We start from the raw sequence: 27,432 nt of genomic DNA, 5'->3' as shown, positions 1-27,432 counted from the left end.
TGTCAGCATGGCTGATGGCTCTTCCTGTCCCCAGCTCTGGGCTGGACACTAGGTGAGACTGTGTGTGCATGTGGGGGGCAGGGACAGCTGCAAACAAGAACTCACCCCAGGGCCTTCCCTGGTGGGGCAGTGGTTAAGAATCCGCCTGCCACTGCAGGGGACACGGGTTGGATCCCTGGTCCAGGAAGATCCCACATGCCGTGGAGCAACTAAGCCCGTGACCACAACTATTGAGTTCGTGTGCCACAACTACTGTAGCCTGTGTGCTGCAACTACTGAAGCCCGCATGTCTGGAGCCCGTGCTCTGCAACCAGAGAAGCCATCACAATGAGAAGCCCACGCACCACAACAAAGAGTATCCCCCGCTCGCCGCAACTAGAGAAAGCCCGTGTGCAGCAACGAAGACCCAGCGCAGCCAAAAAGTAAATAAATAGATAAAATAAAATAAATTTAAAAAAAAAAGAATGCACCCAGGTTCCCATGCTGTAACCCACAGGGACTCCAAGGCTAGTAGAGGAGATTGGACACAAGACACCTAAAGCTACTTATATAGAAGTGGTGACAAAAAAACAATGGTCAACCAAGTTATTGTTCCTAATAGAGAAAGTCAACAAAGGCATAAAAACATAGCAAGTTGTGCCTTTAATAAGTGATCTTCAGGGACTCCAAAAGATACTTGGACATGCATGCTCACAGCAGCATTATTCACAGTAGCCAAACGGTGGAAACAACCCAAGTGTCCCTCAAGAGATGCATGGATAAACAAAATGTGGCATACTTATACAATAGGACACTATTCAGTCATAAAAAGGAATGAAGTACAGATATATGCTACATCATGGATGAACCTTGAAAACATTAAGTGAAAGAAGCCAGACACAAAGGACTAATATTGTATGATTCCACTTATGTGAAGTATCTAGACGAAGCAAATTCATAGAGACAGAAAGTAGATTAGAAGTTTCCAGAATGGAAAAGGGAGTGGGGAGTTATTACTTAATGGTTCCAGAGTTCCAGTTTGGGGTGATAGAAAAGTTTTGTTAATAGTGGTGACAGCTGCTCAACACCATGAGTCTAATTAATGCCACTGAATTGATTGTACACTTAAAAATGATTCAAATGGCAAAATGTATGTTATACATGTTTTATCACAGTAGGAAAAGTTCAGAAGAAATAAATTATCTTAACTGAAGAGGATAAAATTATGGGAAGTAGGGCCAGTCATGAAAAACCAGGGCCCTATGACCACCACCTCCACATGAACCAATCCCTGGATAAGGCCTTTGTGGAAAATGAGCCCCTGCTCTCACATCTCCCTGTCCATTATCCAAGGTGGCCGTCTAAGCCCAGGCTGGCCACCAACCTCCCACGTCACCTCTTCCATCAGCAGCAGGCCACACCCAGTAGAACAGCAGGGGTTAGAGCTCAGACAGCCAGTCACTCCCCAGCTGGGTGACCTTGGACAAGGTAGTTAACCTCCCTGGGCCTCTGTTTCCTAATCTGCAAAATGGGGATAAGAATAGCACCCGCATTAAAGGGGTTGTCATGAGAATTAAATGAGAAAATTTACTTTATGCCTTTATCTCATGGCCTGGCACGTATTAATATATCTCATGGCCTGGCACGTATTAACCGCCCTTTCTAGTGGAGTTACAGATTTGAAAGCTTGTCTGTGGTGAGGTGGGTGGTGAAGGGAGAGACGTAGCCACTCCCCTTGTGGGGGTGAGGGAGTACCCAAGCCTGGGCCCTGCAGAAAGGAGAGGTCAGCTGGGAGATGCACAGACTGGGAAGGGTGAGAGTTGGCCGGATTAAAGGACCAGAACAAGCCAGGCTACAGACTTTTGGGTGGCCTAAGCCCTCACTCACTGCCCAGAGAAGATCCGCCCACTTGAAAAAATCAGCCAAAGCCAAATATAATTAGGAAGGCGCATCCGTGACAGAAATAAAAAAAGTCTGTGAGGGGCTGACATTCCAGGGCCAAATTGGAAAGAGTTTGCAATTGTCTGTGAAAGAATGCAAAGTCCTGTTGTAATTTTAATGGTGATAGTTTTTATTCACCTTCAACAGGGTAGATAAATGACTCACTGCCTCATTTCTCTGTCATTGCTAGGGAATTAGGTGTTTGTTTGGTTTTTTTTTTTTTTTTTGCGTTACGCGGGCCTCTCACGTTGCAGAGCGCAGGCTCCGGACGCGCAGGCTCAGCGGCCAGGGCTCACGGTCCCAGCCGCTCCGCGGCATGTGGGATCTTCCCGGACCGGGACATGAACCCGTGTCCCCTGCATCGGCAGGCGGACTCTCAACCACTGCGCCACCAGGGAAGCCCTGGAATGAGGTGTTTTTAAGTGGATTTTCTAAGATAACTGAAGCTTATCCCTGTGAACCCTAACTTTTTTTTTTCACTTAATCACTGTAGCGGGAATGTCTATGGAATGGATTACACACTTCTCTGCTTCCTTAATCAGAATATTCTAATTGAATGGAATCTCTTCCTGTCAATTTTGATATGAGGGATTATTTGCTCCTATGTTAGTGACTCCAAGTTGCTTTGCTTTTTTAGTCTAAAAATGTTTTCTGTTTATTTCCATCAGTTTCTAATATGCATAGAGCTCTTTTTGGAGGGAGGGAGCCCCCAAAACACACATACACAGATATAAACACAAGCATATACAGTGTGTGCGCACACAGACACACACACACACACACACACACACACACAGACACACACACACACACACACACACTCCATCTACAGTCTGAGAACCCAGATTGTCGGACTTAATGGAATTGCATTTCCACGTGCTTCTCTAATGCCCTGAACTGCCTTATCATGGCACTTTCACAGTGTTCTGTAAATGCTGCTCCCGCGGCTCTGTCCCCGCTAGACTGTGCACGCCAAGAGGGCGGGACACTTTCTGCCACTAGCAGGTGCTTAGTAAATGTCTGTCCAATGGCTGAGTACAACAGCAGAAGCACCCAAGTGTGAGGTGTGAGTGTGAGGTCTTCTGGATCCAGCACTGTCCACTGGAGGTACATGTGACACTTTCTGAATGATGATTCTGAGGAGAGAGATTTAAGAGGTGCCACTGGGGACAAGGTGGCAGTTGTAAAGCACAAGGACCGGGACACCACAGAGACTAGCCACATCCTCCCCACTCATCACTATGAACAGCCCTGGGACCCAGAACAAGGGATTCCCCTCACTGTGCTGGCATAGTCACTGCCCTCAGACCTTGGCTCTGTACTGAACTGTTGGAGTCCACAGCCAGCTTGCCCTTGGTGCATCCCAGGGCAGACAGTTATGCTTTGCTTATCAGACAGGACCTCCATTCACTCTGTCACAACCAAACCCAGTAAGAAACAAAACTATGCCTCTGATAAGGGAGCTGGATATTGTCATGAAGCCCATGCACTGACACTTGGGTGCTTTCGTTCTTCTACTAGTTCATTCAACCAAGCACCTGCAAGGGCGAGAAAGTGTCCCGCCCTCTTGGAGTGTATAGTGGGTGGGGACAGAGCAACGAGAGCAGCATTTAAGGCTGACTGCAGAAGGGCTATAATAGGGGTCATTCAGGGCATCAGAGGAAGACACAGGCAGGTCTGAACCCAGACAGGGGTGGTTAGGGAAGATGTCTTCAGAGAAAAGACCTGAAGGAGGGGTGAGGGTGGGGAATGAATCTAGGCAGAGGAAATAATGTATATAAACGGTTGGAATGGGGAAAAAGCATGAATGTGGGGGAAAAAGCATGAATGTGAGGGAAAATGAAAAAAGATATGTGTGTCTGGAGTGTAGACTTTAAGGGAGACCAAGGTACAAGGTGAAGTCGATTCCTGGGCTGGGTACCAGGTCCAAGGGCTTTGTGAGCCATGTTAAGGGGGGCAGACTTCGTACAAGGGCCGGGAGGCTCTGAATATGTTCTAAGTGGAGGACTGACAAGACCAGGTGCGGCTGCTGAAAGATTGGTCTGGTGAGAATAGATATGTGGGCAGGAGACTGCCCTTGACTATAACCTTGGGCAATCACATAATCTCTCTGAACCTTTATTTCCCCATCTGTAAAATGGAGAGATAATAAAACCTCATTCACATGTTTGTTTTTGTTTTTGTTTTGTTTTGTTTCTGCGGTAAGCGGGCCTCTCACTGCCGCGGCCTCTCCCGTTGCGGAGCGCAGGCTCCGGACGCGCAGGCTCAGCGGCCATGGCTCACGGGCCCAGCCCCTCCGCGGCACGTGGGATCCTCCCGGACCGGGGCACGAACCCGTGTCCCCTGAATCGGCAGGCGGACTCTCAACCACTGCGCCACCAGGGAAGCCCCACATGGTTTTGTTTTTTTTTTTTTTTTTTCGGCATGTGGGATCCTCCCAGACCAGGGCTTGAAGCCATGTCCCCTGCATTAGCAGGCAGATTCTCAACCACTGCACCACCAGGGAAGCCCAATTCACATGGTTTTAAATGTCACAAGTGAGCATTTAAAATGTGGTGGTTTTTATTATTACAATGGAGTCACATCATATGTACGTTAAACTCATGCAAATTTAACTACATATGCTTGACAACAAAAAGAGATAGAGAAATGATACAGTAGGTAATTCTGCTGTCTTTCTACTCACTGAGTAGATCTCCCAGAGAGAAGGTGACGTGGCAGATGCCGGACTGCTGGGTGCTCCATCACTCTCTGTCCTGTGAGCCTTTTACAGTGTGAGTGCAGGTTATAATGATAACTGGACTCAATTCTTTAAAGTGAGATATAATTGACGTATAATGTATATTAGTTTAGGTTACAACATAATGATTCAACATCTGTATATATTACGAAATGATCACCACCCTAAGTCTAGTTAACATCACACAGTTACAGTTGTTTTTTTCTTATGATGAGACCTTTTAAGATCTTCTCTCTTAGCAACTCTCAAATATACAATACAGAATTATTAACTATAGTCACCATGCTGTACATTGCATCCTCTGAACTCATTTATCTTGTAGCTGGAAGTTTGTACCTTTTGACTACCTTTGGCCCTTTTGCCCACTCCCTACCTCTGAAAACCACCAATCTGTTCTCTGTATCTATGAGTTCGATGTTTGTTTGTTTGTTAGACTCCCCAAATAAGTGAGATTATATGGTATTTGTCTTTCTCTGTCTGACTTATTTCACTTAGCATAATGCCCTCAAAACGTCTATCCATATTGTCACAAATGGCAAGATATCCTTTTTCGTGGCTGAATAATATTGCATTGTGTGGGACTTCCCTGGTGGTGCAGTGGTTAAGAATCTGCCTGCCAATGCAGGGGGCACGGGTTTGAGTCCTGGTCTGGGAAGATCCACATACTGTGGAGCATCTAAGCCCGTGCACCACAACTACTGAGCCTGTGAGACACAACTACGGAAGCCCACGAGCCACAACTACTGACGCCCATGAGCCTAGAGCCCGTGCTCCACAACAAGAGAAGCCATCGCAATGAAAAGCCCATGCACCACAACAAAGAGTAGCCCCCGCTCGCCGCAACTAGAGAAAGCCCGCGCGCAGCAACGAAGACCCAACACAGCCATAAATAAATAAATAAAATTATTTTTAAAAATTCCATTGTGTGTATGTGTATATATGTGTGTGTGTATACATACACACACATACATTTGTGTATACACATTTTTTAATCCATTCATCCATTGTTGAACATTTAGGTTGCTTCTGTGTCTTGGCTAGTGTAAATAATGCTGCAATGAACATGGGGGTGCAGATATCTTTTCGAGTTAATGTTTCCATTTCTTTCAGATATATACCCAGGAGTAGAATTGCTGGATTTTACAGTAGTTCTATTTTTAAGTTTTTGAGGAAACTCCATACTGTTTTCCATACTGGCTGCACCAACTTAAATTCCCACCAACAATGCACAAGGGTTTCTTTTTCTCCACATCCTTGTCAGCACTTGTTATTTCTTGTCTTTTAGATAATAGCCAGTCTATCAGGTTTGAGGTGATATCTCAGTGTGGATTTTTTTTTAAATCCATGCATTCTTTTTTTTAAAAGATAAATAAATTATTTATTTATTTATTTTGGTTGCATTGGGTCTTCATTGCTGTGCACGGGCTTTCTCTAGTTGCAGCAAGCAGGGGCTACTCTTCATTGCAGTGCTTGGGCTTCTCATTGCGGTGGCTTCTGTTGTTGTGGAGCGCGGGCTCTAGGCACACGGGCTTCAGTGGTTGTGGCTCGAGGGCTCTAGAGTGCAGGCTCAGTAGTTGTGGCACACGGGCTTAGTCGCTCCGCGGCATGTGGGATCTTCCCGGAGCAGGGCTCGAACCTGTGTCCCCTGCATTGGCAGGCAGATTCTTAACCACTGCACCACCAGGGAAGTTCCCTCAGTGTGGTTTTGATTCGCATTTCCCTGATGGTTATGAGCATCTTTTCAAGTACCTTTTGGTCGTCTGTATGTCTTCTTTGTAAAAATATCTATTCAGATCCTCTACCCATTTTTTAATCAGATTGTTTGTTTGTTTGTTTGCTATTTAGTTGTATAAGTTATTTATATATTTTGGATATTAAACCCTTATCAGATATGTGATTTGGAAATATTTTGTCCCATTTGGTAGGTTGCCTTTTCATTTTGTTGATGGTTTCCTTTACTGTGCAGAAGCTTTTTAGTTTCATGTAGTCCCATTTGTTGATGTTGCTTCAGTTGCCTTTGCTTTTAGTGTCAAATCCAAAAATTCATTACCAAGGCCAATATCAGGGAGCTTACTACCTATGTTTTTTTCTAGGAGTTTTTTGGTTCTGGTCCTACATTCAAGTCTTTAATCCAGTTTGAGTTGATTTTTACATATGGTGTAAGATAGGGGTCCAGTTTCATTCTTTTGCATGTGGCTGTCCAGTTTTCCCAACACCATTTATTGAAGAAACTGTCCTTTCCCTGTTGTATATTCTTGGCTCCTTTGTCATAAACTAATTGACTATATACGCGTGGGTTTCTTTCTGGACTCTGTATTCTGTTCCATTGATCCATGTGTCTGTTTTTATGCCAATATCATACTGTTTGAATTACTATAGCTTTGTAATATTTATAATCAGAAAGTGTGATGCCCCCAGCTTTGTTCATCTTTCTCAAAATTGTTTTGGCTATTGGACTTGGTTTTTGCCTCACTTTCTGTAGTACCAGGTAGAAAATGCAGGGTGAGTCTTACTCAGAATTTGGCAGCTCGGTTTGTATGTGTGTATATTTGGGGCACAGTGAAGAAGGGATGAAGCAAGATAGGGTGATTGGGATTCCAGGCCTAGTGTGGTTCCATCTACTAAAAGTAATGGACAGTTTCCATGACTTTGACCAATTGACCCTGGTCAGCAAGTGGGAAGTATATGCAGGAGGGTTGGTGGGGCTGGTAGAGTGATTCTTCCATCAGTCTTTTAGTTTCCAAAGATCCCATGTACTCACTGGCTTCACTAGAACCTTGTGCTTTTGTACATACCCAGCACTCAAGTACCACTGTCTCTTTGCTCATACTGAACCTGCCCCAGGGACACCTTCCCCAATCCCACTCACCTGCCCCCTTTCCTCTCTGAGTGGCTAAACCCTACAGTCACTGGAGCACAAAGGTCAACTAATCATCTCCTTGTCTTCAGGCAGTAGGGTCTCTAGCCATTCCAGTTTGCCCAGCACAGAGGGATTTCTCAGAATGAGGGACTTTCAATGGTGAAACTGGGACAGTTAGTCACTCTGACTGTCAGACAAGTGAGACATCTTTTACAGCCCACTTCAGATGCCTTCTCTTCCAGGAAATGTTGCCTGCTTCCTTAGCCGGGAGCAGTCTTTTTCTCCATGGAAAATCTCCTAGTACATTATTTATGCCTGTCCTTGCCTGAACTCCACATGCACCTCTACTCCAGGATTTGAGTGAATGAGGCTATAGTTGAAGGATGTCTTGCTGTTGTGTGTTCTGTATGCATCAAGTGAGGGTCAGACTAGGAAGTGGCAGCAGGCTGGGTGACCTACCTGAGGACTGCCATTCAGCCCACCCCCACCCCCCCACCCCCGCAGCAGAGTGTGAATTTCTGCAAAGCTGGCTCAGATATCACTCTTTGAAACATTTAATTACATATAAAGATCTTCAAGGCTGTCTGTCACCTCCCAGGGAAATATTTCTTTTTTCCTGCTCCTTCTGAAGTTGGCTGCTTGGAAAGTAATGAAATTGAACTGAGGATGAAGGAACCAGGAGGTGTAGGCATTACTGTTAGGGAGACGCAGGATGAAAGAGAGATGGGGGTGGAGGCGGTGACAGGGAGATGGAGCCGGGGGAGGGGCAGGGCGTTAGAAGACTTGTTCACAGAGAGTGAGATGCAAGAGGTGAGAAGAACTAATGTTTCGGGAAGAGATGGAAAGAGAGAGAGATGGGGGCTGGGCTGGGGAGGCACCAAGAAGGGGAGGAGGGTCACGGAGAAGAGGGGAGGCACACTGGAAGAGACGGGGCCTGGCTGAGAGGAAGAGAGAGCCAACCGAGAAGAGTTTTAGCAAAGGTAAAATAGCCTGTGGTTCCAGAGTTTCAATACCAGAGAGGGGCCTCTGGAGAGGCGTGGCTGGAATGGAATGACCCTGACTGGGAGACGAGTTGAGGAAAGAAGCTTCTGAGCCTGGATGATTATTTGGGGGTGGAGTGGGGCTTGGCAAGGAGCTGATGGAGCTATGAAGCGACAAAGCTTCCATCCAGAAACCCCTTGCCGCCTCCTATCCAGGGAAGAGCAATGCAGAGATGGGAAGGCTCTTTCCAGCCCCCATCCCAAGCAGAGTCCACGGGGATCCCTACGCCCTGACCCGCTCCTCTCTTGCAGGCTGCGACAGCGACCACTGGGGCCCCCATTGCAGCAACCGGTGCCAGTGCCAAAACGGAGCCCTGTGCAACCCCATCACCGGCGCCTGCGTGTGTGCCGCCGGCTTCCGAGGCTGGCGCTGCGAGGAGCTCTGCGCGCCTGGCACCCACGGCAAGGGCTGCCAGCTGCCGTGCCAGTGCCGCCACGGCACCAGCTGCGATCCCCGCACTGGAGAGTGCCTCTGCTCACCCGGCTATACTGGCGTCTAGTGAGTAAAGCCCGGGGCGGCTGGGAGAGCAGGATCGGGAAACACTTGGAGGGTCAAGATAGTCCTGGCTGTAAAATCTCCTGCTGTCCGACCCCAAGTCCTGCAGAGGCTGAACCCCCGGGCCTCGCCCACACCCTCAGATCCCTGTTGTCCAGGCCCCAGGGTGACTGCTGCGAGCTGGGAGGACAAATTTGATGGAGGCTCTCATGGCCAGAGGAGCTGGCTAACCTCCTCCCAGGAGGCCCTTCCTGGTCCAGGCCCTAGACCTTAGTTTGGAATTCTGATCGTAACCCAAATGTCGTTGTTGACCCTTCCAGGCCTCCTGTTCCTCTTCCCTTACCTTCTCCCCTCAGACCCCAAGCAGCCCCTCACTCCAGTTCCCTGGAGATGGAGGCTGCATGGACAGGAGCCCTCCAAGACTGCTTAGTTGAGACCCCTTCAGAGGCAAGATTGAAGTTCTCCTCCCCACCCTATCAAAGGCTCAGTGGCCTCCCCAACAGCCCTAGATCCTGAGGGGACACCCAAGGACTCTGGCTGCAGATACATCTTTGATGGATGTTGTGTGTCCCCTGCCCCAGTGTCTGGCCACAGCTCCAGGGGCAAAACACTGGGCTAAGGCCCAAGACCAAGACCCCAGGCAAATCTTTCCCTGCATCTCAGCAGTGATAGTCCCGGTATAGAAGCCTGTTGTGGTAGATGAAAGCCTGGAAGAGGGTGGAGGCATGCCCCAGATTCTCCCTCTCTCTGAATTTAGGCAGAATTTGAAGACTGGAGTCATGGCTATGTCTAATGCCTTTGCTTGTCCTGTTCCTTCTGCCTGGCATATGCCCTTCCTCCCCTTCTCCTAGTGAAATTAACTTCACCTCCAAGACTCAAGTGAAATGTCTCCCTCTTAGGGAAGCCTTCCTCAGCTTTCCCTCCCGGTAGAGCACTCTTCTTTACACTAAAAGCACTTAAGTCATCCCACAAGTACTGGCCCACGCACACAACCTTCCAGTTCATTGTATCTGAGCCCTGTTTTCCCTCTCCTGGCCTTGTGCCTAGTTTAGTTCACACTGACTGTGAGCTCTAATTTCTAGGGAGCCCGGGAGCCTTGGGACTGGCAGCACTATAGGGCCCTGTGACCTGATCTGCATGCAGCTGCCTCTAACGCCTCTGCTTCCCCACACAGCTGTGAGGAGCTCTGCCCACCTGGGAGCCACGGGGCTCACTGTGAGCTGCGCTGCCCCTGCCAGAATGGGGGTACCTGCCACCACGTCACTGGCGAGTGTGCCTGCCCCCCAGGCTGGATGGTAGGTGGACCTGCAGGATCTGGGTGGGGCTCTGTAAGAGGTCTGAGCATCCCTCACATGTACCCTGGAGGGCTAAATTCCTCTCCCACCCTGAATACCCTGCCTCCTCTTTATGGGCATCATTAGACACTGCCAGTTGTGTCATGGACATAGCTTTGAATCCCAGGGCTCCCATCTAAGTGCTGTGTGACCTGAAGCAAGTTACTTAACCTCTCTGAGCCTGTGGTCCCTCGTGTGCAAAGGAGTTGAATTATTCTTATAAATTGTCTCTGTCTTTCAGCATAGGGACTCACTTGAGCTGCCACGGGCTCTGAAATGTGGTGAAAAGGGCATGGTGTAAAGATTGGGGTGGTGCAGGGGAAGGGAGAGAGCAGGGTATGCATCACCTTCATTTATAGAACTTCAGATTCCCAGCCTCCAACCTCTGTACTCACACACATACACATATTCTGATTCTGTGGGCCCCAGAATCTGTATTTTAACAAGTGCTCCAGGTGATTCTGATGGAGCCTCAACCAATCCAGGTCTCTTGTCTGGGAACCACCATTGTGGGAAAGGGGGATGAGATTTATCACATCACATCAGGCCTCACATCCAGTGTTGACCCTGAAAGAAGCCCTCGGCTGTTCTAGTCTCTGCTTCCCCGTCTGCAAAGCTGGCATGAAAACTGTCAGCCCTGGGATTTCCCTGGAGGTCCAGTGGTTAAGACTTCATGCTTCCAATGCAGGGGACGCGGGTTCGATCCCTGGTCAGGGAACTAAGATCCCACATGCTGCACGGTGTGGCCAAAAAATAAAAAAATTAAAAATTAAAAAAAAAAAAACAAAAAAACAGCCCTGCCCTTCATAGCAGCATGGTTGGCAGAAGGCTCAGATGAGGCAGCGCACATCCAATGTGCCTTGCAAGCTCTGGAGTGCTCTACAGTTGCTTTCTGTATGTCCCTGGATGCCACAGAGAAGCCACAGCCTCCTTTTAGCCAGTATGCTCCCCCTGTCAGTGTCCCCACCCTCCACAGTCCCAAGCCCCTCAGAAGCACTGAGTCACTGAGGCTGACTTTCCCGTTTCGGGGGCAGCTCAGTGACACAGCTGGCTGCCTCCCCTGGGGCCTAAGGCTTTGCAAAGCCAGGGAGGACAGGGCTGCTGAGCAGGGGCAGGATCTTTCAGGAGGCTGTGAACGATGAGGTCATGGTGTGGCCCCGGGTGGGGGGCGGGGGGGGCGGGGCGGGGACAGCAGGAGGGATGGCTGCAGGGCCTGTTGACGCAGGCAGAGATTTGCCAGAGTTTTTTAGAGCAGGAAGGGACCTGGGGGGGTCACCTGGTTCAGCCTGGTCCCAGCCTGGCTGTGCACCAGAGTCGCGGTGCATGGGGGTGGAGGTGGGGTTAATACAGATTCCCAGGCTCCGCCAGAGACCTTCTGGGGCCCGGGGATCTCTATATTTAATAATCTCCTCCAGATAATTCTGAGGCAGCCAACCCTGTCTTCAAGTCTGCGTTTGGAAACAATCAGTGCAGACTGTAGGATTTGCTTCTGTGTTTCACAGAAGCCTTGGTTTCTTGGAGGTGAGGGTGGGGACGAGTAGCCTAATAATTGGGGCTCTGGCTCCCATGCACCCCACTTCCCCATTTTAATCTACCTAGAGGTTCTAGGTAAGACTTCACGTAAAAACAGGCCCTCCCAGCTTTAAGAGGTTTGAACACCACTGGTCTGTCAGTACCTTCCTTTCTCAGATGAGGAAGCTGAGGCCCAGAGAGGCTAGGTGAGCTGGCCAAAGCCACACAGCTGGTGAAGACGGAGGTGGACCTGGAATCCGGGTCTCCTGACTCCTGAATCCCAGCTCTCGGTGTCTGTCTGTCTCTGTCTCTTCTGAGGAGGATAAAGGGGCTGCTGACTCTCCCACACCTGCCCATTTCTCCCACCCTGAACCACTCTCTGCAAAGGCCCTCTCATTTCCAGCCAGCTTCCGGAATTCCATCACTTGCAGACTGGGTCCTTGGAGACCCAACAGTGGGCAGTGAGGTCGGGTCAGGATGAGGTAGGGGGAGAACGGACTGCAGGCAGACCTGTACCTGTAAAGTCCTCTCTAGAGAGACTGATGGCTGGTGATTGAAGCGGGGGAGGGGAGGAGACCAACACAAGAGATTTTTTTTTTCTCCCAATACAGTGAGAGGTTTGTTCTTCCAGATGACAGGAAACTCTGTCAATAGAAGCGTTTGGATTTGGGGACTTTATGTTTTTAATTTTATTGTAGACAATTGCATTTCTATTTTTGACACAGCATTTAACTTGCAGATTTGTATGAATTATTAATACCCCTCATAAGTGCAGAGTCACGCAGTGTAATGAAGCTGTGGCTCAGGCCTGAGGCTCCTCCCAGGGAGAGGGCTGGGGCCAGGGGGTGGGTTCAGGGCAGAAGGGCCCTCTCTTTATCATCCTCCATTGCCTCACGTTCCTGCTGGCCCCAGGTGGCTTCAGCTGCACTCCCGAGATCTAAAGAGTACGATTACTCAGTCACACCGAACAGGTGCCCAAAGAACCGAGGCTTTATGCCGAGCTGGAGAGGAGCTGCCAGGAACTCTGGCCTCCCAGGCCCCTCCTCAGAGACCCCAGGCCACCAGGACTCTGGTGTATGCCCACAGGACACAACACTCACCCAGCTGTGGTGAGCCCATTCCCAGAAGGCCTCTGCAAAGAGCCTGGGGGTTTGTTTCCTCTCTTCTGGGCTCTGAGACCTTGCAAAGGAGGCGAACCAGGTGTGAGTGGTTTGATGAGAATGGGTACTGCAGATGGATGGGAGGTAGCAGATGTGATCACCTGCCTTAGGAGTTCCCAGTCTGATGCCAGAGGCTGGACACATACATGTGCGTGCGAGTGCACACGCATACACACACACATATACGCGCAGGAAACAACATACCTGAAGAGCTGGGAAATAGGACCAGTGATCATGAAGGAGCAAAGAGAGGTGTTTGGAGCTGACGCTGTAAAATCATAGAAGCTCAGGTTTGGGAAGGATTTTTCATGGAGCCCCAAGCCCTGGCCTGTGGCCAGGATCATTTCCACGGCACCCACACCAAACACTGTTCACTGTCCACTGAGGGCATCCATGACCATCCATGTCACTCACAGCAGTGATCATTAGATGCTTGGAGAGGCTGTGTTGTCTCATTGGCATAATCTCGAGTCCTTCACCATCTTGGCCCCCTCCTTTTTTATGCTCCATTTAGCCGTGGTCCTCTTTAAGTGCAGCTGGTTTCCAGATTTTGACAAAACCATTTGATCTAACCAGTCCCGAGAGGAGCAGGACTATTGCCTCACCTCACCTCTAACCTTCTAGATGCCACACAGCCTGAGATCCCACTGCACTTGGAGACGTGCTTTCAGGTGACCGCAGGGCAGGTGTGTTAGGGCTGTCACAACAAAGTAGCACAGACTGCGTGGCTTAAACAACAGAAACTTGTTTTCTCACAGTTTTAGAGGCCAGAAGTCTGAGACCAAAGTGTTGGCAGGGTTGGCTCCTTCTGAGGCTTCGGTCCCTGGCTTGTAGACGGCTGTCTTCTCCCTGCATCTCCACATGGCCTTTCCTCTGCACCTGTGTGCGTCCTAATCTCCTCTCCCAATGAGGACATGGGTCATATTGGTTGAGGGCCCACCCTAATGACCTCATTTTAACTTTATTGCCTCTCTCAAGTCACACTGTAAGTTGCCAGGGGTTAGGATATATGAATCTAGAGGGACACAATTCAGCTCATAGTAGCAGGAAAGAAACCATAAGACCACAGCCCTCTCAAGCTGATACTTTCCTGCCTGTCCTCTCCCCCACCTCTCCCCCAAAAGCTGTTCTTCCAACCAGCAGTAAGCAATTAATTATGTGGTTCTCCCACATGCATCTCTGTCCCAGGTGATACTGGGCTCCCACCACCTGTACGTCCGGTGTCTGCTTGGGTTGAACTAATATTAATGAAGGGCCTGCTCATCTCTAATACTAATGAAGGTTCCTTCACATCTCTAATCCCACTGAATCTTAACAACCACCTGGGGGACTGGGGGTTACCACTCGCATTTTCTAGATGAGGAAACCGAGGCTCAGGATGATCACGTGACTTGTCCTCGCTCAGCCATCTGGAAGGAGGTAGAACTAGGGGTTGAGCCCAAGTCCTGGCTTTGAGTCTGCTGTTCTTCCCACCACATCAGGCAGCAGTCCTTCCAAGGTAACAGATTCCTTCAGGCCCCGGGAGCTCGAGCCTGAGGAGGGGCTTAGGGTTACAGGGACCTGGGGTGCTGCACTTGGGGAATACTGAGCAGGGGCTAAAAGAAGTTCTCGCCCTTCTATCCAAAAAAGTCTCAAGGATGCTTGATTTCCCCAGGAAGTGTTGAAAGGAAGCAAACTTTCCTATTGGCCTCTTTAGGGGGCCCTGGTCATGTCTCAGAAACTCTGAAGAGAAAGGGAGTCTGCAGTCTAACAGGCTGGATGGTGTATATGGGCGTCTGTGTGTGTGTGTGTGTGTGTGTGTGTGTGTGTGTGTGTGTGTGTAGGTACAGGGTACCCCACAGTGCTCCGTGATGGAGAGGTAGGAGGTATAAGCACAGCCCCCAGGATGGCTCAGAATGTTTTTTCAGGGTCAGAATGTCCTTGTCCAGGACCACAGAGGACTGGCTCAGATGGTGGCCAGAAAGACTCCTCTCTTCCCTCAAGAATCCCTGGAGCTTGTGGCGTACAGTGAGAAAGGCAAGCCCGGGTAACCCCACCACCTCCAGGAAGAAGAGGGACGCCCTCGTCTGAGCAGCTTTTCCCTGCCCCTCTCCTCATATACACACTCATCCCACAGCCCTGGGCTGCTGCCTTTGCTGTTCAGCCCCCCATCCCTGCCCCCCCTCAGCCCCGCACTGTCTGACTTATTATGTGTAGAGGAGACATCTGAGCGAAAAGGCCTCCCACTTAATTCATTACAAGTAAATTGGATGATATTGATAGATGACCCCGGTCAGCAGGATTTTCCTGCCTAAACTAGCTTCCTCGGGGTTGGCAGTTATTGGTGCTTAATAATTGTGTGTTGAACTAATTGATTAATTGTGGGAGAATCCTTGATCTCCATAAGAAAAATAACCATCTCTGGTATGGGAGAGGCTGGAAGGGCAGCAGGAGACAAGAGTAAGTTTAGATTTCTGTCTGATAAAGATCTAAGAGTCACATGTATAATTTAAAAATTATACACAGTATCTAATGCCACAAGGCTACTACTGGAGGGAGGGGAAAGTAGTCCTCTGCACCCCCCAGACCTGTCACAAGTCCCTCTCCTGAAAGCTACCAGCTTCAAATCTTTTAGGTATTTCTTCTGGCATTTCCCTCCATATTTCTATGTATTGTGCTTTACCGCCATCTCCCAACTTGCTAAAGCCTCATTTCAAATATCTGGTGATCCCTGGCTTCCTGTTCATGTTTTACCATGATCCTTGGAAAAGCTGGTTGGAAGCCTAGGCGGCGGGGGGAGATGCCAGGCTTGTTGACTGATGAGACTCTCATATCATTATTTATTTATTTATTTATTTATTTTTTGCGGTACGCGGGCCTCTCACTGCTGTGGCCTCTCCCGTTGCAGAGCACAGAGCACAGGCTCCGGACGCGCAGGCTCAGCGGCCATGGCTCACGGGCCTAGCCGCTCCGCGGCATGTGGGATCTTCCCGGACCGGGGCACGAACCCCTGTCCCCTGCATCGGCAGGCAGACTCTCAACCACTGCGCCACCAGGGAAGCCCTCATATCATTATTTATAGGCCTTTTCTCTCAGCGTCCCTGGAAAGGAATCCTCCAGAGCCCTGCTAGAGGGAATAGAGTCTGGTCACTAGCATCGGAGGAGCTGAGCAGGGGAAGAGAGCAGAGGGTCTGACTGTTCAGCAGGCAGATCTCACAAGACCCCCATTTCTGTTGCCCCACTCCCCTTCGTTGTGCTTGGTGTCCCTGTGTCTGAAGCCTATATGGATCAACCTCCCTAAAAGTAAACTGCCAGTCTTGGGAAGTCACTTGGCTCTTTGAAATGGGAGTAAAAATCCGGGGTCTAATTCCCTCTTTTATAAACTTTCAGACCGTCCCCCTATTTCCCCACACCTGCACCTTGGCCTTCAGGCGCCCCTGGTGTCTCTGATTCCTCAGCTTTTCTGAGCTATGTCTTGCAACGCTTGCTTTGCAGGCACTTGGCATTGCTGAGAAAGCAGAAACCCCAGCAGTCACTGCTCATCTATCTGCTGGTCCATGTTCCACCACGTGATACCTCTTATCCTCTACGGTCCCCTCTCCCCTTCCTTTTCTCCTTGTAGGGCTATACATTGCCCCCCTTGACTCTCCTGTTAGCTGGGTTTGGGAAAGAAGTAGAGATAAATGTGTGTTTCCAGACCAACATGTTTAATCACACCTCTGCTTTGTTTTTCCTCAGCACTTTATTGTGTACTGGTGTGAGGGCACCTAGCACCGTGCACTAGTTACCTGTTTTCTTGTCTCTCTCCCCAGTAGACTGGGAGGAGAGAAATTGAGTCTTACTCATATTTTCATATCCCTAGTGTCTAACACAGGACCTGGTATACAACAGGCACTCAGTAAGTGTGTGCTGAATCATTAGATGAGCCAATTATCCTCAGTCTGCCCATCTCTAGCTTTGAAGCCATGGTGTCCCGCTTTCTGTGCTTCTGTGACTGGGGAGAAGGTCCCACTGAGGGAATGGCGTGGTCCCTTGGGCTGTAGCATCTGTGCTACTTCTAGAAGAAGGTGGCCTCAGGATTACATCTCAGCAGCACCACCTCTGCATGTCTTCCCTCCTGTGTTTCAGGGAGCAGTGTGTGCCCAGCCCTGCCCACCAGGGACGTTCGGCCAGAATTGCAGCCAGGACTGTCCTTGCCACCACGGAGGGCAGTGTGACCACGTGACTGGGCAGTGCCACTGCCCAGCCGGATACATGGGGGACAGGTAAGGAAGCTGTTAACTCTCGTCCTTGCTGTTCACAGCAGCCTTGAAGAGAACAGCTCAGGTTTACCGGTCCACGGCCTTCTTCTGCCAGCTTTCCCGTTCCTTTCTCAGAAAAAGCATTCAGAGTCCTTCTGCCACAACCCATCCTTCCTGGCCCTCAGCCTGCTGAGGGTACCCACCCTCCCCGCCAGCCCAGTGACCCAAGTCCTGAACTTGCATTGACTCACCTGGGGAAGCGGGTGGGCACCTACCACCACTCTCTACTTGCTGCCCTCCTGGAGAGAGGCAGTGACACCGATAAGCCAAGGAAGCTGAGCGTGCAAACTCAGTTCACACATTTTGCACAATTGCTTTTAGAAGTGGATTTTTGTTCCTGACGTGAGTTCTGCCAAAAGGATACTGACGTCAGTTTGCATCCTCTGAAGGCCTGTGGCCCGAGAACAGACTGAACAAGGGCACCAATGTCCTGGTATCAAACCAGCCTTGCAGCCTTAGTGGATAAACCCACAAAACACATAACGGAGGGACTGCCAGACGTGCGCACTTGCCATATGGTAAGAAAGATTCCACGATGATAGGGCAGGCGCTCTAGAAGGAGCAGAAACGACAGCCAAGGTGTCTGACGGTGAGTGGATTCAGGGCTGTCGGAGGACGTTTGTCCAGAGAACCCGGGCGAGTCTCCTCCCTCTCACTCTGAACCACGTGTGTCTCTTTGAGCAGAGAGACGGGCAGTAGAGAGGAGGCTGTCCCACCCTTGCCTGCTTCTGTGGGATCCATGCTTCACCTCTGGCCCTGGATTTTGTTACTCTGCTTCCCCTGCCCAGGTAACAGCAGGAAGCAGGCCTGAATTAACCAGTGAGTCCTTCTGGCTCTGACCAACATAGTTGCGCCCCTCCAGCTCTCACTGGAGTCAGCCCCGAGTCCTCAGTGGTCGAGAAAAGAGATTTTCCGTTTTTAGCTTTGGGCTTGCGTACCCCCAGCCTGAAGTCTTTTAAGCCAGATCTGATCTCTTTGTGAGCCAGTCTTCATCTCCGTGAGCATCCCTGGCACAGAATGCGGGGTGTGGCATCTGGGGATCCATCCCTCTCTGACCTCTGTTGGAGACTGCATCTCTAGGGGGAGAAGGCAGGCAGGAGTAAAGCACTGAGCCACCTTCCCATCCTCACCATCTCCCTGGATAAGTAGACATTTGGGATGAGCCAGCAGGGACAAGAGCCAGAAGACCCAGAACCAGAACAGGACTCTTTGTTTCTGGCCACTTTCACGTGAGAGCGAATACAGCCCATTCGTTGTTGGAGACAAGCGGGCCCAGGGTTCCAGCTGACTGGACTCAGCACCAGCGGGTCCGACCTCATTGGTGCCAAGATGTACCAAATGGAGAAATACCCCTAGTCCCTCTTGGTGGGGCCCAGCCCATGATCCTGAGGCAGAGAGAAACCCCAAAAGCCTCGGTGTCTTCAGGCAAGTTTCGTCAACCATCTACAGAAGAAGAATTCCTAGAAGGGCCCGGTAGCATTTGGGTTTCCCACCTAAACGGGCTGCCTGGTGTTTAATATTTAGTAAAATTGCCTCCATTTATTTTGTAGGTGACAGCTGCAGGAACCCACCCCACATCATTGCGAGCATATTAAGGTTGAGTGGGTATAATAATGCAGGCCTCCCTGGATAGGCAGAATCCAGTGCAAATTAAACATGAAACGTAATGAGGGTTTTGCAGCCCATTTTGTAATTTAATTGAGCAATGTATCTGGTTGTTAATGGCAATATCGGACACATTAGATTGATATGTTGCAAAGGAAGGATGTTTAAGTAGAAAACTAATTCCTGCTGTGATTACCCTTCTGTTCCACAGGCCCCATTATTAGCGTGCTTTGTATAAAATTCATTAGCAATCGTTGCTTGATCTCTAAATAAATAAGTTGTTTAACTTGTGGGTAGGAAAAAAAAAAAAGAGCCTGATTATGTAAATGGATTAGGTTGTCAGTATTTCATTTCTAGATTCTTTTTCTGGGGCTGTGGAGTCAGTCCCTTTGTAAATATGATGGGGCAGGGACGTGCCCTTCAGAGAAGGGAGTTCACTGTCCAGGGCTCTGCCCAGTCCTGCTGGATGGGAGGGAGCAGGAATGTTCCAGTGAAAAGGAGGAATCCGGAGGTGTCTCCAGGCTGGGGTTCCTTCCCCTGGTGTCTGAGACATCCAGGAGAGGCAACCTGAGTGACTTCGGGGGAAATCCATTCTGAGGCAGAACAGGGGCTGGCAATCCAGATGGCAGTTGTACAGCTCCTCCCCTTCTGCCTTGGTTTCCCTCCTCACCTCCTCCATCCTACTCTCTCCTCCTTCCTGTCTTCCATCTCCCATTCCTTCTCTCTATATCCCCTTCTCTCTTTCCTCTTCCTCCCTCTCTTTTCTGTTCTTTCCCTTGCTGAGGCCTCAAACTGACTAAAATGCAGCAAGATTTGTCAGAAGACGATCTGGGCGTGTGGTGGAAAACACTGCTTCCAACGCAGGACTCACCAAGAATTAATAAAGACGCTAAGGCAGTATTTTTTTAAACATCTTTTATGGTTCCCCTCTGCCCTGATTATTGTAGAAGATATATAGAAAACCTTAAAATGGGAAGACATAATCATTAAACGACTTGTAATTCCTCAAGTCCACTCCAGCGTTAACATTTGGAATTCTTCCCTTTGAGCTTCTTCGTGCCAGAAGGGCTCTGTTAGGAGAATTATAGAAAACAGTATTAACAAGAGTAATAATGAGAACTAGCACTTCTTACTGAGCCCTTACCATGCATGGGGCACCTTTCTAAGTGTTTATACACGTTGCCTCATTTAATCCTCAAACACCTGGTGAGGTTTAGTTATTATCCTCCCATTTTGTGATGAGGAAGCAGATGTCAGAGCTGTAAAGTCAGTTCCCCATTCTCTGCACCTTTGAAGTAGTGTGGGGAGATGCGGATAATCCAAAACCCCAGAGTCCATAGGCCATTTCTGTTTGTCTGTCTCTGGGACGCAGGGGTTGCCCATCTCTTTTACCCCATATGCCCCCAGGTTTACCCCTTAATTTGTTTCTGTGACGATGAATTTATATCCCCTGGGAAATATCCCTGGGCTGGGGTGAGGGGTGTTGGGCACATCCAGGAAGCTAGGCAGTCACCAGCAGAGGTTACACCCACCCACAGAAGACCCACAACCAATGGAGGTCAGTTGATGATGCAAATAATTATCACTATGCTGGGAGTTCCGAGTACCAGGCCCCAGCAGAGGCAGGACGCAAAGGGGGCCAGGTCCTCTTCTTTGGGGGGCTCACCGGCTGATGGAAGAGGCTCAGCCTCTGCCTTGAGGGAACCCCCCCCCACCGTCCAAGGAAGAGGAAATAGTCCCTGTCTTGGGGGATTCTCCAGTCTGATGAAGGAGGATGCATCTTGTACTCATGGGGAAACTCGACACTGGTGGAAGAGGATCATCTCCCATGTGACAAAGAGAGACTGTACATCTGTCAGAAAGACTCAAAAAACAGAGACAATGAGTAGAAATAAAATTACCCCATTTCATCAAATCTAAGATGCCACCGATTGTGAGACGCGTCATTAGTTTATATATTGCTAAGAATGAAAAACACTGAAAATTAAACTATGACATGCCATCAGTTATAAGACTTAACTGGTTTCAGAGATGTTAGAATATATTTTTAAAACAAGGTTTGTTGTTTAATGGGTACAGAAGTTTCAGTTTGGGAAGATGAAAAGGTTCTAGAGATGGACAGTGGTGATGGGTGCACAACAATATAAATGTACCTAATGCCACTGTACTGTACACTTAAAAATAATTTAAATGGTAAATTTATGTTATAGTTATTTACTGCAATCAAAAAATGAAAAACAAAACACATAAGGCCTATAATCAATGAAATATGATAGTATGAACTCAGTCCTGGGGACTGAGGGGAACTGGCATGGAGGAGGGAATGGACTGGGGTGACTAAACCACGGAATACTTCCTGGAGGAAGAGGAAAGAGGGGAGGAGGCTGTGAGGAGGTGCAGCACACCAGGCCCAGGCCTGGAGGCAGGGGCGGTACCTGCTGGATGGATCTGGAAGGGCAGGTGAGGGGGCATAGCCTCACCCTTCTCTGCTATCCCGCAGGTGCCAAGAGGAATGCCCCTTCGGGACCTTTGGCTTCCAGTGCTCCCTGCGCTGTGACTGCCACAACGGGGGTCAGTGTTCACCCACCACCGGTGCCTGCAAGTGTGAACCTGGCTACAAAGGCCCACGCTGCCAGGAGCGACTGTGCCCCGAGGGCCTGCACGGCCCAGGCTGCAGCTTGCCCTGCCCCTGTGATGCCGACAACACCATCAGGTACGAGCTGGGGACAGGTGAGCAGGGGACAGGGGTGGGGTGGGCCCTGGTGGAGAGGGAGCTGTCAGGGCACAAACCCCACCTCCAGCCAGATCATCCAGGCAGGCAGTGAAAGAGCTGGGACCTCAGCAATGACCTTCACTGGCCAGTCTGATGAAAAGATGTAGGCCAACCTGAGAGCCCACACACAGGAGCAGGAGGGAACTTGGTGACCCTCAGGGAAACAGGGTGGGGATGGGTGAGAAGGCGGGGGGCTGGGCTCAGGGTGCCAGGGCCCTGGGGGCATTGTCGTGGAGAACTTTTTGCCTCCACACAGTCCGCATCTAACCAAGCCCTTTCCCAGCCCCAAGGGGCCCAGAGACAGGACCACCAAGGCAGAAGCAGGGGACTTGAGCCACAGAGGGACAGTGTTAGAAGAGACCTTAAAAATCGGTATGGCTGACCTGGGGCCTGCAGAGGGCTGTCCCCTCAGGCCGTGGCTAGGGTGGAGGAGCAGGAGGGACAGAGGGCAGGCCCTCAGGGTCTTGGCTTGGGGCCAGCCTCTCCCTGCACTCTGTGTCAGTGGTTTTTAATCTGGGACTGGGATTATTTATCTAGGGATATCTGTATAGTTTGTCAGCGAGTGATATTGCGCTGCCATTACGGTGACTGTCATGGTTCTATATAAATGCCCTCCATCTGTCCCTCTAATGTTGCATGTTTTTAGCAGTTTGGAAGTTTTGTATATTTATTGTATTAACAGAGTGTCATAAACTAAAATGCTGTTTACTGGATGTTTGTATAATTTTAAATACTGTGTTAGCACTTCAGAGGCAGAAATTATGCTGAGAGCTTAATGTATATACAAATAACCACATTTGATTTTTAAGAAATAATCTGTATAATTCTATCATGTGCTACTAAACAAAATAAATAATATAAAAGGCTCTATTAAAAAAAAAAAGTGGGGCTTGGGGACATCTGGGCTGAAGCCAGCCCCAGCCCTGCTTCCTGGAAGTGGAGATGCCTGAGCCGCCCTGGGCCACATCCCCCAGCTCCCCTCACTGCCTGCTTCCTGCACCAGCTGGCACCGCCCTCTGGTGATAAATGAGGCTGTCGGGCCCCAGATTAAAGCTTCAAACGAGGCTGTCAGGCCCCAGATAAATGCTTCCACAGCTCTCTATGTGGCCACCTCTTATTAGGATGGTGCAGGGTGAGGGGAGTCTCCCTTCTCCCCTCAGGCCTGCAGGACAGCTCAGGGGAGGACCAGCTGCCCTGAGCAGTGGGTGCTGCTTCTGTCTGCAGGCCAGACAGAGATACCTCTGCTTTGTAGCCTTGTCTCTGGGACAGCCAGGACCTAGCCTCAGCCCCTCTTCATTTCCAGCTTTTGATTTTCCACACATCACCCAAGATCCTCGGGTCACTATAAGCAGAGGCCTCTTAGAAAGTGTTGTGGCTTTGACAGAATCTGTCCTCAGTCCTCAGTTCCTGGAGCTAAGTGGCTCGGGCAGTGCTGTCTGCAAGGGTAGAGGGTTGGGAAGGAGACCATTAAGAGGGGGCCTTGGAGCCAATGGAACAGGCTATATATGACTTAAGCATTCATTCACTCAGTCATTCATTCAACAAACACTGAGAGCCTGCAGGGCCCAACACAAGAAAGAAAGGGTCCCTCAGCACGAGTCCAGCCCTCAGGAACTTGAGTCTGGAGTACCTACCCACACTGAGGACCTCCTACCATATTTCTTCAAATACAAGACAACACCAGTAGTGAGGCACTGCTTTATTTTATGTACTACTAAAACTGAGCCATGACATACCATTGACTGCATAGCACATCCATCAGAGATCTGAAAATGTGGGGCAAAGTGCATCTTAGAATCAATGAAATATATGCGGCTGGCCCTGCTGGGTCCCAACATGTACTCAAGTAACTGTGACCCAGGGCTCTGTCCAGAAAGCACCACAGGAAATCGCTTCACTGGTCAGGGAAGACTTCCTGGAGGAGGTGGCTTCTGGGCTGGGTCTGGAGGGCGGGGTGAGAGCTCCAAGACTCTAAACACAGGGGTCCCACATGGATGGTCGGGGGACAGGGCAGCTGCCTCAGGCTGTTCCATGGGTGAGGGGCAGCACCAGGAACCCCTACCCCTGCGGGGAAGCCAAGGGAGGACCGTGTCAGGGACAGGAAGCTAGGCTGCCACTGAGGTCCAGTGCAGGGAGAGTCCCTGCCACGGAGATCCAACCAACCCCCAAATTAAAGAGCTATTGTTTTCTTCCCATACCCAAGCAGCCGTGCCCTGCATAATTTATCCCTCCTCTGAAGGAGTCCTCGATGCATTATTAATCTGGAAGGACTCCCTCTTCTCCGTCGCTAATCTCGGCCCATTCAATATTGATGATTATTTGCTTTACTGTCTTTAACACGTGTCACATTTCAGGGGTTGGGAGGCAGTAGTGCTTCTTAAGCGGGACCCCGAGAGCACCTGGCAGCCAACCCCCCAGGCCAGGTTCGCCCGTGTCTGCTTGACTATCTCCTTGCAGGGAGCTGTGTCACAGCCCGAGCTTGTGGGTCTCTGCAGCCTCAGCCTTGCACGGAGCCTGGCACAGAGCAACCCTTCAGAAAAAAGAATCGCTGAATTCATCTTAAATCGTCCATTCCTCTAGGGTGGCTCTGCTCCCAAGCTGATGTCACCCTATTTTTTAAAAATATTTCACCCCTTTCCCTTGGCACACGGCCCCAGTGACTGAGCCCCTGACACTCACCGAATTTTTATGTAGTCTAACTCAGGATTTCTCAGCTTCGCCACTGTTGATATTTTAGGCTGGATAATTCTTTGTTGTGGACAGCCATCCTGTGCATTGCAGGATGTTTAGCAGTATCCCTGGCCTCTGCCCGCTAGATGCCAGTAGCAATACCCCAGCCCCAAGTTCTAACAACCAAAAACGTTTCCTGGGTGGGGTGGGGGGAGGCAGAATTGCCTGAGGTTGAGAGCCTGTGGTCTCACTGCACCTCTCTCATGCTGCGCTTGGCTTCGTTCTCAGGGACACAGAGAACAGCTCTCTTCCTCTCTGTGGACGCAGGTCACTCCTCTCTTCCTGTGAGCCTTTGTCCCATCCTAGAGCCTTCTCTCAGGATCCAAGAAAAGCAGAGGATGACTCTAGGACTCCTGATCCCAAGGCAGTTAAGCTGCAGGTTCTGGGTAGGCCGGGGACCCCTCAGTCCTGGCCTTAGAACTACCTCTGCCTGAGTCAGTGTCCTGATATGTGTACTTCTCCTCTGTCTTAGTTTCCCAATCTGTCTATCACCTTTTATCAGCCCAGTGGGGGATAGAAGTTTTCTTTGTGATCTTTGAAAGTGAAGCTTCCGCCCAGCTCCCTGAGAGACAGAGTGTGGGATCCCCAGAAGCCTTGCCTCATTTCCCTGCTGGCTTCTGCAAGAGCTTGCAGCAGAGCCCCTCCAAGACAGCTTGCCAGGAAGGCCTTGAGCATCTTTCCTAGAGAAACAAAGTCTTCCCAACCCCCAACCATAGAAAACCCTCCTCAACTAGCCCCAGCCTCTCCCGGCTCTGTGCCCCTCTGGAGAGGCTGCTTCAAAGAGGTTGAACCCACGTGCCCTGGGAAGGAAGAAGTGGCTGGTGAAATTCCCCACACTTCATTCCCTTTATAAATGTTCTGTAGCACACACAAAGCAGACTCCTTCCTTCATAAAGGAATAACCTTGAGAAAGGGAACACCTGTGTGTCAGACCTTGTCCACGTCCCCTCCACAATTGGATTGTCATAGACGAATTCCAGCAGCCATGATTGTGGATTACCTTTGAAAGATTTGACTTAGCCACCAGATGCAGCATTGATAGAAATCTCAGAGCAGCCAGGAAAAACTGGCAGAAAATTCCACCCTGAAAAGATTCCTGTATTGTTCAGCTTTCGGCTCCTATTAACTTGTGATTAATCTATGTCTGGGGGAAATGGAGAAAGGTGAGGGGGAAAAAAAAGGCAGAGCAAGCCAAACCAGCCTAAGCAGGAGTCACTTGCCTGCCATGTGACCCAAGGGAATGGCTCTGCCACCAACGGGGCAGGGAGCAGGGGACACCAGGGAGAGGGAGATGTGACAAAGGTGCCGAGAGCATGGTGATGGCACTTTTCAGTCCTAATCACTGAGCCAGGGATCATTCCCCACCCTCTTTTCAAAGGGATTTTGGAGTTTCTATAATAAGTGACAAGTAATCAAATTAAGAAAACAGAGGTGTTTTGTTTTTTAAAATAGAATTTTAGGGATATGAAAGGAGAGAGAAAGAAATGATCTCAGGTTTGGTTTTGAGCTTTCTGGTTTCTCAGAGTAAAAAGGTAAAATTGGTGTTGAGACACACCCCTAAGCATCCAAAACACCGGTGGTTAAGATGGAAAGCAGAAACGCAGGAGAGCTTAGAGGCCAGCGTTCGCCAGCTCACCGTGCGTCTAGTATGCTATTCACAGGGTGGTCGTCACACCAGAGCAAGGACCTGTAACGAGAGAATCTCTTGAAAGAAGGGGAGAAGGACGCCTGAGACCCTTCAGAATCTCAGGGGCTGGACAGAGCTGATGGCGGCAGCCAGCACTGCCGGGTTACTTCCTGGGTCCAAGCATGTCAGTCTCCACGACTGTGACCCAGCCAGTCCCTCTGACCCTAAACCAAAACCTCAGAGGAGACCCCTAAAAAGTTGGAACCGAGAAAGGCCATGCCTTAGGGCTTTGCTGGGAGTGTTGGGGACAGAGAGGAGCACCCAACAACTGTCTGGCTGAGGGTCAGGGCCACCAAGTAGGGGCCTCCTGCCCCATGACACCCGTGCAGGCCACTATTTCCCCTTACAGTGTGGGACCCAGGAAGGAATTTTTCTAGAACCGTGAAAGTCAGGAAGTCTTCAAACATCCATTCTTTCCACACATTCTTTTTTACATATTATAATTTTTATCACTTTTTGTCTGTTTCTGAATATAATAGATGCTCAGTTTGAGAAAGGCAGAGAATACATAGAAATTTAAAGAAAAAACTCAGAGTCACTCATAATTTCTCAATCCAGGGGTGAGTACAAAAACCATTTTGTTGTAATTTGTTCATTCTTCATCCATTTCTGATTCACTTTTTTTTCATATTTTAGATCATGACTTTATACACAATTTGCTTATTTCACTTACCCTTATGTCATATCATTAAGTAGACTGGAAAACATTTGAATACTTCTCTAACATGCCTTCATATGAATTGTCATAATTCATTTAACCAGTACCCTGGTGTCAGAGGCAGCATGAGGCAGTGACCAGAACATGGCCAGAAAGACCTGGGTTTGAATCCCAGCTGCCACTGAGTTAGTGGTGTGACCTTGGGCAAGTCATATAACCTCCAAGTGCCATCTGAAAAATAGATGCTCTAATGCATAACTCACAGGCTTACTTGAAGATTAGAAATATAGGTGTAAAGTGCCTGGTGCTTTAATAGCCTGGTCACATATTATTTATTATTATTTAAATTGCCCCCATTTTTCCACTGTTATAAATAATGCTTTGGGGAACATCTCCATGCATAAATCTTTCTCTACAACTGTGACTGTTTCCTTAGGATAGATTCTTAGAAATGGAATTACAAGACCAAAGGGTCTGAATATTTTTAGGACTCCTGATATATAACCCCACATTGTTTTCCAGAAACCTTTACCAGCACTGAGCATTGTCCCTTTAAAAAAAAAAAACAAAAAAACTTTACCATTTTGATAGAGAAAAAGTGATATCCAATTGTTGTTTTGACTTGATGATTAATGAG

The 27,432-nt window shown here is 49.3% G+C and overlaps 1 protein-coding gene across 4 annotated transcripts in view; it reads left to right on the top strand.

Annotated features, from left to right (window-relative positions):
- Positions 1-27,432, top strand: part of MEGF11 (multiple EGF like domains 11) — a 232,898-nt gene that overhangs the window by 144,036 nt on the left and 61,430 nt on the right. For all 4 annotated transcript variants that reach the window (XM_024128856.2, XM_055088041.1, XM_007112097.2 and 1 more), the window contains exons 5-8: positions 8,813-9,059; positions 10,231-10,351; positions 17,170-17,306; positions 21,448-21,660. In XM_024128856.2, the coding sequence (XP_023984624.1) occupies positions 8,813-9,059; positions 10,231-10,351; positions 17,170-17,306; positions 21,448-21,660 (718 nt within the window). The remainder of the gene's footprint in view (positions 1-8,812; positions 9,060-10,230; positions 10,352-17,169; positions 17,307-21,447; positions 21,661-27,432) is intronic.

This window comes from Physeter macrocephalus, chromosome 11 (genome assembly GCF_002837175.3).
Source record: "Physeter macrocephalus isolate SW-GA chromosome 11, ASM283717v5, whole genome shotgun sequence".
Lineage (NCBI taxonomy): Eukaryota > Metazoa > Chordata > Mammalia > Artiodactyla > Physeteridae > Physeter > Physeter macrocephalus.
This window is presented reverse-complemented; position numbering and strand designations above follow the sequence as displayed.